This window comes from Oncorhynchus tshawytscha, linkage group LG07 (assembly GCF_018296145.1).
Source record: "Oncorhynchus tshawytscha isolate Ot180627B linkage group LG07, Otsh_v2.0, whole genome shotgun sequence".
Classification (NCBI taxonomy): Eukaryota; Metazoa; Chordata; class Actinopteri; order Salmoniformes; family Salmonidae; genus Oncorhynchus; species Oncorhynchus tshawytscha.
The window spans coordinates 28,577,927-28,595,737 of NC_056435.1; the positions used below are offsets into that span (position 1 = coordinate 28,577,927).

The 17,811-nt window shown below is 43.9% G+C and overlaps 2 protein-coding genes across 3 annotated transcripts; both read right to left on the minus strand.

Moving 5' to 3' along the window:
- Nucleotides 1-220: 220 nt before the first annotated feature.
- Nucleotides 221-8,201, minus strand: utp3 (UTP3 small subunit processome component). Of its 2 annotated transcripts, none has more exons than XM_024426731.2 (15): nucleotides 7,964-8,201; nucleotides 7,555-7,642; nucleotides 7,293-7,349; nucleotides 7,136-7,192; nucleotides 6,914-7,025; nucleotides 6,705-6,773; nucleotides 6,432-6,553; nucleotides 4,630-4,770; nucleotides 4,363-4,475; nucleotides 4,181-4,277; nucleotides 3,907-4,038; nucleotides 3,437-3,576; nucleotides 1,180-1,243; nucleotides 786-893; nucleotides 221-520 (listed from the first exon to the last, which is right to left on the minus strand). In XM_024426731.2, the coding sequence occupies exons 1-15, from the start codon at nucleotides 7,978-7,980 to the stop codon at nucleotides 431-433; spliced, it is 1,407 nt and encodes a 468-aa protein (XP_024282499.1). In that variant the 5' UTR covers nucleotides 7,981-8,201; the 3' UTR covers nucleotides 221-430. The 2 variants fall into 2 exon arrangements, with proteins under 2 accessions (XP_024282499.1, XP_024282500.1); XM_024426732.2 differs by having other exon boundaries at nucleotides 1,180-1,240; nucleotides 7,964-8,200.
- A 1,855-nt stretch (nucleotides 8,202-10,056) lies between these two features.
- Nucleotides 10,057-16,006, minus strand: fam83e (family with sequence similarity 83 member E). The gene is given in 10 exon segments (XM_042324243.1): nucleotides 10,057-10,735; nucleotides 11,067-11,279; nucleotides 11,440-11,686; nucleotides 11,833-11,892; nucleotides 12,050-12,112; nucleotides 12,565-12,982; nucleotides 12,985-13,013; nucleotides 13,107-13,231; nucleotides 14,484-14,630; nucleotides 14,945-16,006. Coding segments are annotated over 10 exon segments (1,965 nt in total). The 5' UTR covers nucleotides 15,407-16,006; the 3' UTR covers nucleotides 10,057-10,534.
- Nucleotides 16,007-17,811: the final 1,805 nt, after the last annotated feature.

The window sequence follows — 17,811 nt, forward strand, 5'->3', positions numbered from 1 at the left end:
TTCGGATCATTATTTTATCTGGCTTGGCTTTCACCCACCTAGATCAGACATTCATGTGCATGGGTAAGCAGGTTTCAGTACTCACCGTCTGCCTAAAAAAAAAAACATTACATAACAGCAAACCGATCCTTGAGCATCGTAACCTTGTTTCATACCATCTTGTCAGGAAGCAGATTACAACATGTGGGTTGTGGAACGGTAATGCCAAACGAAGTTTGACTTGATTAAGAACAACTTTATTGCAGTTTCATTACAACAAAGTAGATTACTCTGACAATGTCAGACAGTATTATATCGGTAAAGTGACAGACTTGGGACATTAAACCCCAACTGTATGTTGGTATTACATTGTGCTGGAGAAATCACACAAATCCCCTCCAGTCCACAGGGAACTGTTGACAGTCTTCCTTAAAGGAAACAGTTGGGTTGGTTACTTGAGTTTGACACTCTTTTTAACTCCAGCACGAATACCAGACAGCTCTCCACTGTATCTTGTCTCCTCACGACGGACTTCACGAACCTGGAATACATTAAATACTTTCATGTAGATTTGTTTGAAGAACTAAGAATTCCAACAGTCTTTTTGTAATTTGGCCCATAATTGACAAGTTAAACGATACAAGTTGTCAATTTTGCTTTCAAATACTGTACATAATATCAGTACACAGCAGTGGTTCTGAAAGAGCTGCCTGAAGGTGTCAGTAATTCCTGCAAAGCACTTATAGTCAATCATTCATAGGATTTGTGTACACTGCAACTTCCACGTTTAAATGTAGTCTACAAACCTGTCCCTTTCTGCGGATCTTGGCTCGTCTGAACTTCTCTCTGTGTTTGACCCTGGGATTGCGGTCAATCTTCTTCCTCTTTGGTGTAAGCCCTTTGTTCTTGGCCATCTTCAGAAAGGATAGATCAACATGTGCTAATTAGACTAATGGTTTAAACTAGGAAGGGAATATAATACTCTTCTATACAAAGTACAAGATCGATATGAAGGCCATGTGTTCATGTATTGGGAGAATAAATGCCTCATACTGTGCTTTGTACAATGAAAATGTGAACAAGAGACATGAACCAGTTCATATTGTACATAAAGGCTAAGATGTACAATAAATCATGGCTGCTGTATAGTTGAATGTGTGGGTAACTAATTTCTCATTCTCAGAGGCTGTTACACTGTACCTGGTAGGTAATGCGTCTCTTGGCATCTGGATCCACATAGTCATCTCCTGCCGCCTCCAATCTGCTAAGAGGAAACAGATCTACCATCAAACCCTGCCCATCTCATTCCTACTCTTTGAACTTGATTAGAGAACCACAGTATGTCCTAATACCCATCAAACCCAATATCCGGTCAAACAGGGAAATGGTTAGAATCGTTTTTCCACCATTAATTTTTCCCGTAGGGGATTTTAGAAACAGCCTTACAAAAAAAGAGTGCCGTTTTGAAACTGCAGTCGACTGGTATTTTGGACAAAGTAATTGCAGAGGACTGCAGTTATACCACACTAACTGCAGTTACACTACAAAACTACTGCAGTAAAAAATACTTATTTTGCAATCCTTTTTTGTAAGGGCACTTAAAATAAGGGCTGTATTTCGTGAAGGCTTATCCTGGCGTGACGTTTTGATAACATCAATATATTCGCTTTTATTTACCCCCAACCCATGAAATGCCAATTATCTGCTAATGTGGCTATCATAAAGAACTACAAATGCCATGATTATCTGGATGAGACTGACAAATCGAGGCAACCCTAAGAATCTCTGGGTTAACTATTTGTAAGCTAAAATGTTGTAATTAATAAATTGGCAACATTTCTTTAAATTGACAATTCTGTGAACGTTCTTGGGCAAGTTTTAAATTGACACGATACCTGTTAGCAGATGTCAGCAGGAGCTTGCAGAGGTTTGCAGTATTGCATGATGTCCGCACTCAACGACCTGTATAAGTCCATAGGAAAACAAGAAAATGCTCACCCAGAAGGGGCGCTCCTAGTGTGTACAAATTCTTACTTGCTAAGGGCCCTGGGACTAAACACCTCCCTCTGCAATTGGATCCTGGACTTCCTGACGGCCCCCCCCCCCAGGTCGTAAGGGTAGGCAACAACACATCTGGCACACTAATCCTCAACACGGGGACTCCTCAGGTGTGCATGCTTAGTCCCCTCCTGTACTCCCTGTTCACCCACGACTGTGTGGCCAAGCACAACTCCAACACCATCATTAAGTTTGCTGACGACACAATGGTGGTAGAACTGATCACCGACAACACTGAGACAGTCTATATGGAGGCGGTCAGAGACCTGACAGTGTGGTGCCAGGACAACAACCTCTCAAGGTGAGCAAGACAAAAGAGCTGACCATGGACTACAGGAAAAGGAGGGCCGAACAGGCCCCCATTAACGTCGATGGGGCTGTAGTGGAGCGGGTCGAGAGTTAAGTTCCTTGGTCTCTGCATCCAAACTATCATGGTCCAAACACACCAAGACAGTTGTGAAGAGGGCACGACAACACCTTTCCCCCCTCAGGAGACTGAAAATACTTAGTATGGGTCCCCAGATCCTCACAAGGTTCTACAGCTGCACCAGAGAATCTCCGGACCGGTTGCATCACCGCCTGGTATGGAAACTGCTCGGCATCTGACTGCAAGGCGCTACAGAGGTTAGGGCGTACGGCCCAATACACCAGCCACCCTAGTCATAGACTGTTCTCTCTGCTACCGCATGGCAATCGTTACCGAAGCGCCAAGTCTAGGTCCAAAAGACTCCTTAACAGCTTCTACCCCCAAGCCATAAGACTGCTGAACAATTAATAAAATGGCCACCCGGACTATTTACGTTGACCACCCCCCTTTGTTTTACACTGCTGCTACTCGCGGTTTATTATCTATCCATAGTCACTTTACAAATTACTAACCTGTACCCCAGCACATTGCCTGGGTACCGCCACCCCTTGTATATAGCCTATTTATTGCCATGTAATTTTCTTGTGTTACTTTTTGATTATTTTTTTCACTTTAGTTTATTTGGACTACAAACATTTCTTAACCAACTATGCAGTTCAATAAATAGAGTTAAGGGCTTGTAAGTAAGCATTTCACAGTAAGGTTGTGGTATTCGGCACAAGTGACAAATAAAATTTGATAAGATGTCTAATGTGATGCTAATTAGCATTTTCGAATCTGAGTTTAAATAGAGCTGAATATATTGATAAAAGTCACCTTGTCTGAAAGAGAGAGATTTACACGGTTATCAAAGCGTTAGGCCAGGGTAAGCCCACAAGAAACACAGCCCTAATTTGGGGTGTTTCTAAAATCCCCTACGGGGAAAATGAATGGTGGGGAAATGATTGGAACCATTTCCCTGTTTGACCACTAGGTTTTATGGGTATTATGACACCACTGTGGTGCTCTATAATATACTCGGGTAACGCTCACCCTTCCTCAGCCTGCGGGTCCTTGCGCTTCCTCTTCAGTTTCAGCCTCTCCTCCACACCTCGGTAGAAACGCAGAGCAGCCTCCTCATCCAAGTCAGAGTATGAGTCTTCAGATGATTCCGCCCCAGCCTCTTCAGATACCTGACAACATAGGGAGCAGTCCAGTTTAAAGGTAGACCCGGCAAAATGACATTGCCACGAGCAGCGCCGCAGATATTGCGTTGAGCGAGATGCAAGACTTCCCTCTCACACAGTATATGCGCACGGGTTCACTTCGCGCTGTTACAGTGTGGTAGCAACGGGACCAACACAGCAGAGAGAGGTTTAGCCTTGTGATTCGACGCTCGTAGTTGTTGCAGAAATTGACCCAATACGTTTACTTTGTGCATCTACGTCATATCGCTGAGTCCACCTTGAAGTATACGCAACATCCACATCACCCAATGGACCAACATCCAACTCATTTCTCACCTTGACCTTTTTGTTGGTGATCTGCTCGCTGCCCTCCGACTTTCTAGCGGACTTCTCCTTCTGGTCTGCAGAGAGCAGCTGGCGCAGCTGTGGGGCAAGCCGTGCGTCTACCTCACCCATCTCATTAATCAGCTGCAGGGACAGTCAGAGAACGCAATTATTATAGGACACAATCGGAATCATACCAACTACATGACAAGCACTGTGTTAAGTTCACTATATACAGTATACCTACAATTGGATCAAATCACAAATGACAAATGCATCTACTCACATTTCTGTAAGTCAACAGTCTTTCAATCACAGGGTGGTTGTGTGCGGGAATACGCTTTGCTTTCAGGACCAGGTAGAAACTGATGTTTGTGCAGTAACTACAGGACAGAAATAACAATAAGCGAGGCCATTCTCATTGGCATTCTTTATGCAATTTATGTCACAAATAACATTCACACTTACTTTAGATAAAGCTGCTGTTTGGTCCTGAGGTAGTTGGCACCCTTTCCTGGTGGAATCCGTCCATCGTTGACCATCTCCAAAAGAGGCTGCAGCTCGTCCTTCAGCTCTGCCAACTGCACACACCACCATTGGCAAACAGCACGGCATTACCACACCACCATTAGTAACTGTAACGCTTGTTACAGGCTCAACAACATTAAGTGTGGATTACACTATGTTTCTTATCCTGTTGAACATAGAGTAGTAGTGATGTTGTGGTTATCACACCTTTGCCTTAAAGTCCTGAATGAGCTCCAGTAGCTCTGGTGACTCTTTCTTCAGCAGCTTCATCTTCTCCTTCTGGGACATCTGCTGCAGGTCCTTCACAATCCTCTCCTTCTCCACCTCCTGCTCCTCTACAGCAAACTCCTACACATACAGACACACAATGAGGACAACAGGAAAATGTATTTATTTACTTTGATAGAGCTAGAGGCTCAAGCATGTACAGGTGAAGTCGGAAGTTTACATACACCTTAGCCAAACATATTTAAACTCAGTTTTTCACAATTCCTGACATTTAATCCTCGTAAAATGTGCCTGTGTTAGGATCACCACTTTAAGAATGTGAAATGTCAGAATAATAGAAGATAATTTTTTATTTCAGCTTTTATTTCTTTCATCACATTCCCAGTGGGTCAGAAGTTTACATACACTCAATTTAGTATTTGGTAGCATTGCCTTTAAATTGTTTAACTTGGGCCAAACGTTTTGGGTAACCTTCCACAAGCTTCCCACAATAAGTTGGGTGAATTTTGTCCAATTCCTCCTGACAGAGCTGGTGTAACCGAGTCAGGTTTGTAGGCCTCCTTGCTCACACATGCTTTTTCAGTTCTGCCCACACATTTTCTATAGGATTGAGGTCAGGGCTTTGTGATGGCCACTCCAATACCTTGGCTTTGTTGTCCTTAAGCCATTTTGCCACAACTTTGGAAGTATGCTTGGGGTCATTGTCCATTTGGAAGACCCATTTGCGACCAGACTTTAACTTCCTGACTGATGTCTTGAGATGTTGCTTCAATATATCCACACCAGTTTCTGTCCTCATAATGCCATCTATTTTGTGAGGCGCACCAGTCCCTCCTGCAGCAAAGCACCCCCACAACATGATGCTGCCACCCCCGCGATTCACGGTTGGGATGGTGTTCTTCGGCTTGCAAGCCTCCCCTTTTCCGCCAAACATAACGATGGTCATTATGGCCAAACAGTTCTATTTTTGTTTCATCAGACATTTCTCCAAAAAGTATGATCTTTGTCCCCATGTGCGGTTGTAAACCGTAGTCTGGCTTTTTTAATGGTGGTTTTGGAGCAGTGGCTTCTTCCTTGCTGAGCAGCCTTTCAGGTTGTGTCGATATGGGACTTGTTTTACTGTGGATATAGATACTTTTGTACCCGTTTCCTCCAGCATCTTCACAAGGTCCTTTGCTGTTGTTCTGGGATTGATTTGCACTTTCCACACCAAAGTACATTCATCTCTAGTTGACAGAACGCGTCTCCTTCCCGAGCGGTATGACGGCTGCATGGTCCCATGGTGTTTATCCTTGCTCCCAAGGATGAACCAGACTTGTGGAGGTCAATCATTTTTTATGGGGTCTTGGCTGATTTCTTTTAATTGTCCCATGATGTCAAGCAAAGAGGCACTGAGGTTGATTGTAGGCCGTGAAAAATACATCAACAAATACACCTCCAATTGACTCAAATGATGTCAATTGGCCTATCAGAAGCTCCTAAAGCCATGACACCATTTTCTGGAATTTTCCAAGCTGTTTAAAGGCAGAGCCAACCTAGTATATGGAAACTTCTGACCCACTGGAATTGTGACATAGTGAATTATAAATTAAATCTGTGAACAATTGTTGGAAAAATTAATTGTGTCATGCACAAAGTAGATGTCCTAACCAACTTGCCAAAACTATAGTTTCTTAACAAGAAACTTGTGGAGTGGTTGAAAAACTAGTTTTAATGACTCCAACCTAAGTGTATGTAAACATCCGACTTCAACTGTATACTTTGTTGCTGATAATGTATACCTGAAGGAGGTTAAGATCATAGTCCTCCTCGCTAAGATCGGCAGCCAATCGTCTCTGAATATTCTTAGCTTCTTCCTCTTCCTCTTCATCCTCTGCCTCTGCGTCTTGCTGAGATTTCCCCTCTGCAACAAACAAAAAAGCGAGTCGTTTCAAGGAAACAGCCTACGTCGAACAAACGTAACTACATCAACCAGATATAAACATTCAGGAATCATAAAAGACTACAGGTAACGGGTCTCAATAATATGAATGAATAAAATGTGAAATACTCACTGGCAGCCACATAGTCAGAGTCATAGAACATCTTCTTCCTGTTTCCCCATGCCATATCATTGGGGAGATCTAGGAGAAAACAACCACATTTAATATGTTAATTCAGCTAAATACACACGCAGGAAAAAAAAACAGGTTAATAGAAAAAAAACAGGTTAATAATAGTACAAAAACTGCTGTAGTAGGTTGACATTGGGCTGTATAATTACAATCATCCTTCTTCCCCTCCAGATCACTGTCCATATCAGCCTCCTCTTCTTCCTCCTCCTCCTCCTCTTCCTCCTCCTCCGAGTCAGTGAGGTCCAGAGCCATCACTTCCTCCTGCAAACCACACGACACTCATCGGCTCAATGTGACGTTTGCACGGGTAAGTCATTCAAGTTCTGCTCTATTAGATACTGCTCACCTGCAGTTTTTGGCCTTTGACTCACCTCGTCATCACCATCTTCCTGGTCACTGTCCATCTGAACACCACGTGCCATGAGTTTCTATAGTGGCAAACATACGCAACATTAAGACGGAGTAGGGTTAAAAAGATAACCTGGGTTAAGAAGTTGAACTCTTCAAATATACAGATGGGAGACTCACCGAGATTTTGTCATCGTGGAACTCGTCGACCTTGTCCTTCGTATACTGCGAGGATCTCTTAAAAAGATTGTATGTTGAAAGGAGGTTGAACAGAAACTTTCAAAAATCGGTCAACAGCAACAATTACAAACAACTATTGGTCAAGTAAGGGTCAAGCTCCATAAGCATAGTTGCCCATCAACATTGTGCAGATGTTGATAACATGTTAAGTTAATCACACTTCTAGTCACACAGGAATCTCCATTACATATATAGACTGTACCTTATCTGGGACAGGCATGTCCTTGTATGCTTTAGGGTCATCTTCGTCAAACTGTTCCGTCTTCTTCACCGGAGGGGCGCGTTTGGTTCTGAGTGGAGCAGGGGGTTTAAGTTGTCACATCCAAGCCAGGGCCCAGTTTTTCGAAAGGAATCTATTTTGGATTTCGCCTCTCGGATATGATTAAATGCATAGATATTGAATGAATAGAACGGACGAAACATGTACTTGAACGGTAACTTCCGTTCTATTCATATGCATTTGATCGTATTCGATAGGCGACATATAGATAACTTTTGAAAAACAGTGCCCTGGACATCATAAAGACTACAATCTTGGCATCTCATATGACAATTTAAAGGTCAAATGTCTAGCATATAACTGTTTATACAAAGAAATCTAGCTAACGTACCTTAGCGCCCGAACCATGTTGAGAAGCTCAGTAGAGTAACGTTAGCTTGCTAGCTATCTTACTAGTGGGATAACTTTTTCTTTTGCCTAGAAATGTGATCTTCCAAAAAATGCTGTTTCTATTCCGGTGACTCAACAAACGATAAATTGACATATAATCGTTTGCAACTCCTGGCAGCCTCGCATTTTCTGTTTTCTTTCCACGTGCTTCCGGGTTGTTTTCTTCCACTTCTTCGGTGGGGTTTATAAGCGTTTGGCATCCAACGGTATCAAAGATGTTCTAGTGAGACGTTATGGTGCGTTACCGCCACCTACTGTACTGGAGTGTGGGCCAGAGAGAGGGAAAGCTAAATTCTTCCAGCCAGCCCCGTTGCTCTTAAAATAATATGACAAAATATTTGAAACTATATTTAATGAAGTTCCACTCAATCTACTCTGAACTTATTTCCTGTATCCTCTTCTTCATCATACTAGATGTCAGCCTCTCTCTTTCCCTCTGATACTCCCCACACTGTAGCAATACATGCTCTACGGTCTCTGTTTCCTGTCAATAATCACACTTTCCTGTTGGATGCTTTCCTATCACATTTAAGGTCTTATTCAACTGGCTGTGTCCCACCCTTAATCTTGTAAAAATAGCCTCCTCTCTTATGTCCCTTCCTGCCATCCTCCCCTTCCCAACTTTCCTCTGTACTTGAAATAAATGCCTTCCCTTAGAATCTTTATTCCACTGCTCCTGCTATCTCTGCACCATCACTGTCCATATCAGGATTTTTGCCTCTGCCTTGCTCATTAAAACTACAACATCAACATTCCCACTACTAAGTGCTTGTTTAGCCAGTATATCAGCTGCCTCGTTCCCCTCCACCTCCACATGGGCTGGGACCCAAGTAAAACGTGTCTGTATGCCCATCTGTCTAATCCTGCCATGGGTTTGTAACACCTCATACAGCAGGTCTTGACTGCTACGGGACCTAAAGGACTGGAGACTCATCAACACTGCACATGAATTAGAGCACGTAACTACATCCTTTGCCCAGTGCAAGGCCAACAGAATGGCCATCAGCTCTGCCGTATATACAGCCAGATGATCTGTAATACGTTTCCTGACTGCCACCCCATGTTCCTGCACTACAAATCCTGACCCAGTAAGTCTTGTCCTTGGATCTTTTGAACCATTGTGTAAATGGCCACAAAATCCTGATACACAGTTTCCAGACGTCTCTTAAACAAATCAGATGGATCAACACCCTCCCTATCTGTCTGTAGTCTCTCCAACACTTCTAGATCAACTACTGGAGGCTGGAGTAGCCATCGTGGATTTACAGGAATAGCTACCATTGGACTAAACTCCCTTCCATACAGTCCCATCTCCCTCGCCTAGATATTACCCACCCAGCTTCTGTCTTCGCTCGTGTTCCCAGCATGCCTGTAAAATCCCTTTCGCAGGATGAGATACCCTCTAGGTTGATCCAATAATTAATTGCCAGCTGCTGTCTCCTAATCTGCAATGGCATGTCCCTCATCTCCACCTGTAGTGCAGCCACAGGGGAGGTCCAAAACACCCCACTATGTGACATCTAGCCTTTCCAATGAGGTCCAGGCTGCTGAACCAGATGCTATACTGCCATAGTCTACTACAGATCGGATCAATGCAACATACATGGTCCTCAATGAGGAACGCCCAGCCACATTGTGGATATCATGAACACACTCGTAATACTACTGCCATCTGAACCAGAATATGACTATTTGGCTGAAAGGGATATTTTTATTTTATTTACCTTTATTTAACTAGGCAAGTCAGTTAAGAACAAATTCTTATTTTCAATGACGGCGTAGGAACAATGGGTTAACTGCCTGTTCAGGTTGGGGATTTGAACTTGCAACCTTTCGTTTACTAGTCCAATGCTCTAACCACTAGGCTACCCTGCCGCCCCGATATACTGTATATACTATGGAAAATATGTTTGTTTTTTGTCTTCCCTGGACTATAAAATATAGTATATTTGCGAGGACAGAGACATAGTTAATCATGACAATAAACTAAATATTATAGGATTGAAAGTTATATTAAACAGATCAACCTGTGTGTATTAATATTATGAAAGGTTATTTTATTCAGTTTGACATATAATGAAAAACAGTCCTAATCCAATATTCCATAAGAAACAAATGAATATGTCAAGAAATCTATTGTTCTAGTCATCGACCTGTATGTATACATTTGTGTGGGGCCTGAAACCATGAATACTGTGGCTGTTTAGATTTGTTCTGCTGAGCATTTTACCATCTTGTAGGACCTACAACGTTGGTATTATGAGAGATGATCAATTGAGTTTGCATTGGTCACATCCATTACGTTACATTACAATACATTTCAAACTACTGTCATTAACAGATGGCTTCCCTGCTTCATCTTCCAGGTAAATACAGTAAGCATTTTCACTGAAGTTGCACATCAATTTTGTCCGTGTGATTCAACACTAGACTCTGCTCTCAATGCAGCTACCATTGTCTGTCCCATTCGCATCGTGACATTTCCCCGTTCTCTTCCATCCTCTTCACTCAATCACTTTCTATCCTCCTTCCCTAGATCCCAGTCACTCTGTGGTCTTCTCCAGTCCCTCTGGAGTCCTACGCTGCCACTGTGAGGCCTGGTGGTAGGAGGCAGAAAGGTTTTGGGAGGCCTAAGGATCCCCGTTTTAAACTCATCATTCCTCTTCCTCATCAGGGCGAAGGCTGGGGTCATTCGAATAGGGTCAGAAAAGTACTGTCGGAAAAAGAGAAAACCAGGGAATGTCTCAGTAGATGGTTTCTATTTTTATCTTGCTCTCACACACACACACACACACACACACACACACACACACACACACACACACACACACACACACATACATACATACATACATACATACATACATACATACATACATACATACATACATACATACATACATACATACATACATACATACATACATACATACATACATACATACATACATACATACATACATACATACATACATACATACATACATACATACATACATAAATACAGTGAGGGTGTGACATAAATCCTAAATCCTTACACTTACACTGGCTTGTGGTACTGATGGTCCCTTCTCTTTAAAGCCTGGGTCTGTATGCATCACACTCAGTTCCATCATGGAACTGCTGAGTTCTGACACGGTGGTCTTAGCACCCCTCCTTAGCTGGGTTGAAGAGCTCTGACAAGGCTGCAGCCTCCTCATGATGTCACTCAAAGAGCTGAAGCTTTCACTTTGAGGCACCTTCAATATCAGAGGTCTCTGCATAAGAGAAAGGCAAACCTTCACTGTCCATACTCTGTCCTTTAACATCTAACAGTATTTGATTTTATTGTACTCCAAATGAGACAGATTCGTATTTCCATACAGGATGAATCAGTAGCAGTGGGACTGTGTGTATATTTATAAACCAGAGGCTCACCCTAGATATAGAGGGGCTATCAGCACCAGAGTTTACTCTAGATTCAGTTGCCTCTGTGCCTAACTCCTCTGCCATAACATCTTCCCTTCTAGTTGGACGATCTCTTCTCTCTCTGGAGGGAAAGCCCACAGCTTCCTCTCGTGAGCCTGTCTCCATTTTGTTTTCACTGGGCCCCACAGACTCTTTCTCATCAACTTCAGAGCTCCTCTGTTTGGAGAGGTGTATGCCATATGTTTTGAGTTGGACCCTTCAAGAGAATAATTACATTTTAGTACTATTTACTGACAAAGTATGGCTAGGTTTACTATGGTAATGTATCCATTTAATTAATTGGAGTTCTGAAAGTTAATTCACAATCACAATTATAGTCACAATTATCACAGCGTTACACACCTGTGTTGGGTTTCTGTTTCAGCGGACGGCTGGTTCTCTTCCTGAGAGGGTAAATCTCCGCTGCAGAATCATCCGAAACCAGACAGGTGTTATAACATTGCTACTCAAAGTATTGTGGAGAGTTATTCTAAATAAAACTCATTCTCTTCTTAAGGATATGCCATAACATTGCAAACCGAGCACGTATGAGTCTCATACTTCCCAAAAATGGACTCACTTAAAAGTTGTTTGATTATCCAGCTGAATTTCGCTCTCCGAATTGACATTGTTGGCCCATATTCTGTAACGTGAAAAGAACGAAATGACCTGAGCACCGATCATACAGAAACTGCTACTGTCCCCACAAGATAAAAGTATTACAGATAAAGGTGACACAGAGAGCAACTACAATCAAGACAGTGGCTCACAGTACATACAATCACACATTACGTGCGTTCTATGACTGGCTTCATATGTTCTAAGGTTTCTACACCCCGAAGCTCACAACGATATGGGCCTGCGTTGACACAAGGGCCATGTTTGCACCTGTTGACACATGTTTAGAAGGGAATGAAAGGTAAACGATCAAACCTGAGTGCACAAAACTGACTTTTTTGTACACTTTAGAGCCGTACACGCGCGGATCAAAAACCTTTCACTGGTTTCAAATGGTTAGGAAATCTGGCCTTCTGTGGCATAAAAACAGGTATGGAAATCACATTGTGGCAATCCCTCTGGTTACATCACACGTACCTCCCCTCGTATGCATGCGTAGTTGTGAGGTGATCAACTTCCTTCGGACAAAACTCCTCCCCAAAAGGTGGCTTTTTGTTCACTGCTGTAAAATGTTGCAATGGTTCCTCCATGTTCACATTCATGTCCATGGGTTCACCGTGTTGATTGACAGGACTTCCTCTGTGGATGACGCCCAGGGCCTCCCAATCCAGGGTGTAGTCTGCAGGTGGGGGAGCAGGGGGGCTGTTGATAGGCTCCATGGGGAAATACATGGGCCGGTTGTTGAGGTCCAGGAGCACTGAGTGGTGATGGGGCTCATCTATAGGGGCCTTGGGGGTCTTCCATGTGTCTGGAACTGGAAGTGAGGCTGCAAAGACGATCCGGAACTCTCGGTCGAAGGATTCCACTACCGGGCCACTCAGCACCGTCACCAGTGACGGTGCAGGTGGGCGTCTGACCATGTGAAGCTAGTGAACACAATAACAAGCTGTTATTTGATGCCAGAGGGTAACTGAGTATGTAATAAGTTATAACCTGTGGAGAGCACCTAGCTGCTTTACCTGTAGCTGCCATTAACCACGGTCTCCAAATCCACAAGGAGGAAGTTGTCCTTCAATTCCCCCATCACTATCTTTCCCTCCCGCGAACAGAAGGTCTTTCCTCCAAGAACACGAACCTGTATATTCTGTGAAGTGCAGAATACAAGGTAATCAACTTTATTTCAACCCTGTCGATTCAGACATAGACTTTGAATTTACTTAAATACTGCCAGAATATACAGTATACATCAAATCAAATGTTATTTGTCACATACGCCGAATACAACAAGTGTAGACCTTACAGTGAAATGCTTACTTACAAGCCCTTAACCAACAATGCAGTTTTAAGAAAAATACCTGAAAAAAGTAAGAAATAAATGTAACAAATAATTCAAGAGCAGCAGCAAAATAACAATAGCGAGGCTACAGGGGGTACCGGTACAGAGTCAATGTGTGGGGGCACCGGTTAGTCGAGGTAATTGAGGTACTGTGTAGAAGCTTTTGAGAAGCGTCTTGGACCTAGACTTTTTGCTCCAGTACTGCTTGCCATGCGGTAGCAGAGAGAATAGTCTATGACTCGAGTGGCTGGAGTCTTTGACAATATTTAGGGCCTTCCTCTGACACCGACTCGTATAGAGGTCATGGATGGCAGGAAGCTTGGCCCCGGTGACGTATTAGGCCGTACGCACTAACTTCTGTAGTGCCTTGCGGTCGGAGGCAGAGCAGTTGTCATACCAGGCGGTGATGCAACCCGTCAGGATGCTCTCGATGGTGCAGCTATAAAGCCTTTTGAGGATCTGAGGACCCATGCCAAATCTTTTCAGTCTCCTGAGGGGGAATAGGTTTTGTTGTGCCCTCTTCACGACTGTCTTGGTGTGTTTGGACCATGTTAGTTTGTTGGTGATGTGGACACCAAGGAACTTGAAGCTCTCAACCTGCTCCACTACAGCCTCATCGATGAGAATGGAGGTGTGCTCGGTCCTCCTTTTCCTGTAGTCCACCATAATATCCTTTGTCTTGTATATCATTACCACAGACGTGACCTTAGCCACACCAAGAGATGCACAGACTGACACAGTAAATGCAGAACAACCTGTTCAGTTGTGTTGCTTCACCCAGATACATTCGACAAATGCCAAAAAAAAGGAGTTACCAGAGACTAGTCAGCCTGGGTGTGCATCAGCTTCTCAAGAGCCAGATGTCAGGTTAATGACTCCCCTCTCATAAAGTTCGTACTGCTTTTATGAAACCTGATGCACTGTGACAAAGATTATTAAAATGTTGAGCTGTTGGTTTGGTACTGTGTGAATTAACAAGGTATGTGGGATTGGCTAAATGGTATGAATGACATCAGGAGTCAGAGTCTGTAGTCCTTACGTATATGGTGTAGTTACTCACCGGATGCCTCAGCCTGTGAGGGGGGAGGTTCTCCTGGCTGGATCTCTGGTTCAGGACAATGTAAACAGGGACTCCCCGTGAAGCGATAGTGCGTAGATCCCCAATCACAGTGCTATCTGTCAGTCTGTCTGTCACCATGGCAACAACCTGTACAGCAGACACTCTGTCAGAGGAATATTAATATGTGACCGAGTGGATATTCCTGCCTGACCAGGTCGCAAACCCTAACACAACATACTGAAGAGGCACCATCAACAACACTGACCCAGCAAAGAAAAGGCATTTCTGGATCCGGCTTGACAGCACCTCTAGGTCCCATTAAAGCAGTAGCGATGAACTCAGCCATCCGCTACGAATAATCGTCATACAATCCAATATTTTTACTGATGTGCCAAATGCATGTAGGCCTGATTATATTTTTGTGCCTTAAAAGTATATCATCTTCAATCACTCAGACATACCTTGCTAGCCCCCTGCAGTAGTCTTCTGATGATCTCTCTGACAGGAGGTTGTTCATCTGCAGGTGGGCTGGTGTAGCCCATGGCGCGTCCCATTCCCACCCAGGTGACCCCCTCAGGCCAGCCCAGCTCCAGGCACGGTGCGGGGATGTCTGAGTGGGTGGGGAAGTACCTGGCGGAGAAGTCTTGCACACCTGAGTTGCCACCCTCCTCAGCCCCCTCCAACTCCTCATAGCTGCTATGGTAGTCCTTGACCCTGCCACTGATCTGGTTCACCTCCTCTGGGGAGAGGAAGGGGACGAGGTGCTCTGCACTCAGCGTGGTGTAGAAGGCCTCGGGGCCCGCACTCAGCAGGCGTTCTAGCGCATAGCGCTCCCTCTCGCAGTGAAGGTACTCCGGGCTGGACTCAGACATCGGCAGAAATATCACATCCTTATTCAGACTCTGTTCCTGGGAGTTTGACATGGCCGTACAGTATGTAGCCTCCTCGGTCTTTGGGAATGAGGGTTGTCTTCTGAACTCTGCGGGGGAGGGGGGGTACACCCCCACCTACAAGCACTACTAGGGCAGCACAGGTCCAGCCAAAATCATGACACCAATTACACTAACTGGTGATGATATGCTATTTGTTACTGGAAAATTGTGTGCGGTAGAAGTCTCCTTTTCACTACCTCTGTTTCCTCTGAGAGAAACGCAGTCACCAATGAATCTTGATTCTCGCATTAGATCTCATTGAAAGCATTGTCCAGAATCAGTTAAATAAGGTAAGGACACAGATACATCTTCAAGGGAACGATCTTGAAAACACAGGCAAAAAAAGTTCCCAGCCTTTCACAAACATGTCACAAGTCCTTGTTGATGTAAGGAACAAATAGCTTTGAGTGAGTTATGATATATAATCACTAAAGAGATCATAACCACTAAAAACGATGAAATAATGATAGTGGCCATAGAAAAAGACAACTCACCCTTCACACTCACACTTCATGTCCTAAAATATGATGACTGATTACCTCCAATTTATAACAGATTATCTTATCTTCCTCCTCCCCTCTCGTACAACTCCTCCCTCACTCTTACCTTCCTCCTCTCTCTCTGCTCACGTTGCCTCTCTCTCTGCTCACATTGCCTCTCTCTCTCTGCTCCAAGCAATCTGCTCTGCTGACAGATCCTTTCAGTCTCTCGCAGCCACGATCGGGTCACGACCCTGTTTCCTCGAGAGAATCGCCACTTCTTACCCTGAAGTGCACAGTGGACAACTTTCAAATCCTCATGTCAACTTGTGTTCCAACTTGTGGATTCTGTGTGGCTATCTTCCAAAATAAAGCAGTTTTTAGGTGACTCCCTACAGAGAGTGTATGTAATATTTCTTCCCTTGTGTTATCTATTATGTGGTGATGAAAGAAAACCTTTTCATTCACTTCATAGTTGACTCCTGAGACCGGTCCAGCCAGACGGGCAGGTCTGCTAGCCACAGGAGCAGGACTGGAGTCCCACTGACTACTTGGGGAAGCCTCGCTGGGGGCAGTCCTCTCTTCCCACACCTTCTATTGACTCTCATTGAATTTCCACCATCCATGCTCAGAATGATGTCATGAGATACGGGTTTCTACAAAGTGGAACAGTCAGCTAATGATGTTATTTGAGCATAAAGTGTTTTTTTTTTTTAGAGTAAGATAGTAATGTTGTGGTGTGAGTGTGGTAGCTACCTATGAATGCCCCTTCACAGGAGTGTCTCTGAAGCTCAAAGGACATAGTGGCACACCCTACAGAGGTTATTATAGTACGGCATACTGGAGTTCTTCACAATGGGCATGTGGTAGGAATTTAAAGAAGCTTTCACAGAGGAATTAAACACACAAGAGCCATTAACTCCACAACTTTTTTTTTCTTACTGATCATGAGGAAGATTTTATGCAATCAAATACTTCATCACAGAAACGACAGAATTAACCCAAGCTGCAGCAATATTGCCTACAGTCAAAAATTGTTCTATAAAATGAAATTACTCAATTGATAGATTAAATGAGAAAAAGTGTATTTCACAGATACAGTAATAGTATGCACACAATACATACACTATATATATAGAGAAGTATGTGGACACCCATTCAAATTAGTGGGTATGGCTATTTCAGCCACACCCGTTGCTGACAGGTGTATCAAATTTAGCACACAGCCATGCAATCTCCATAGACAAACATTGGCAGAAGAACGGCCTTACTGACAGCTCTCGTGGCACGGTCATAGGATGCTAACTTTCCAACAAGTCAGTTTGTCAAATTTCTGCAATGCTGAAGCTACCACGGTCAACTGTAAGTGCTGTCATTGTGAAGTGGAATGTCTAGGAGCAACAACGGCTCAGCCGCGAAGTGGTAGGCCACACAAGCTGACAGAACGGGACCGCCGAGTGCTGAAGGGCGTAGCGCATAAAAATTCTGTCCTCAGTTGCAACACTCACTACCGAGTTCCAAACTGCTTCTGGAAGCAACGTCAGCACAAGAACTGTTCGTCTGGATCTTCATGAAATTGGTTTCCCTGGCCGAGCAGCCGCACACAAGCCTAAAATCACCATGCTCAATGCCAAGCGTCTGCTGGAGTGGTGTAAAGCTTTCCGCCATTGGACTACTCTGGAGCAGTGGAAACGCATTCTCTGGAGTGATGAATCCCTCTTCACCATCTGGCAGTCCGATGGACGACTTTGGGTTTGGTGGATGCCAGGAGAACACTACCTGCCCCAATGCATAGTACCAACTGTAAAGTTTGGTGGAGGAGGAATAATAGTCTGGGGCTGTTTTTCATGGTTTGGGCTCGGCCCCTTAGTTCCAGTGAAGGGAAATCTTAACACAACAGCATACAATGACGTTCTA

What these genes read in the sequence shown, in the direction of transcription:
- utp3 (XM_024426731.2), bottom strand. An exon ending in ACATGCCTGTCCCAGATAAG is followed by an intron (nt 7,350 to 7,554) that starts GTACAGTCTATA and finishes AATCTTTTTAAG; the next exon opens with AGATCCTCGCAGTATACGAA. An exon ending in ATGATCTTAACCTCCTTCAG is followed by an intron (nt 4,771 to 6,431) that starts GTATACATTATC and finishes CTGTATGTGTAG; the next exon opens with GAGTTTGCTGTAGAGGAGCA.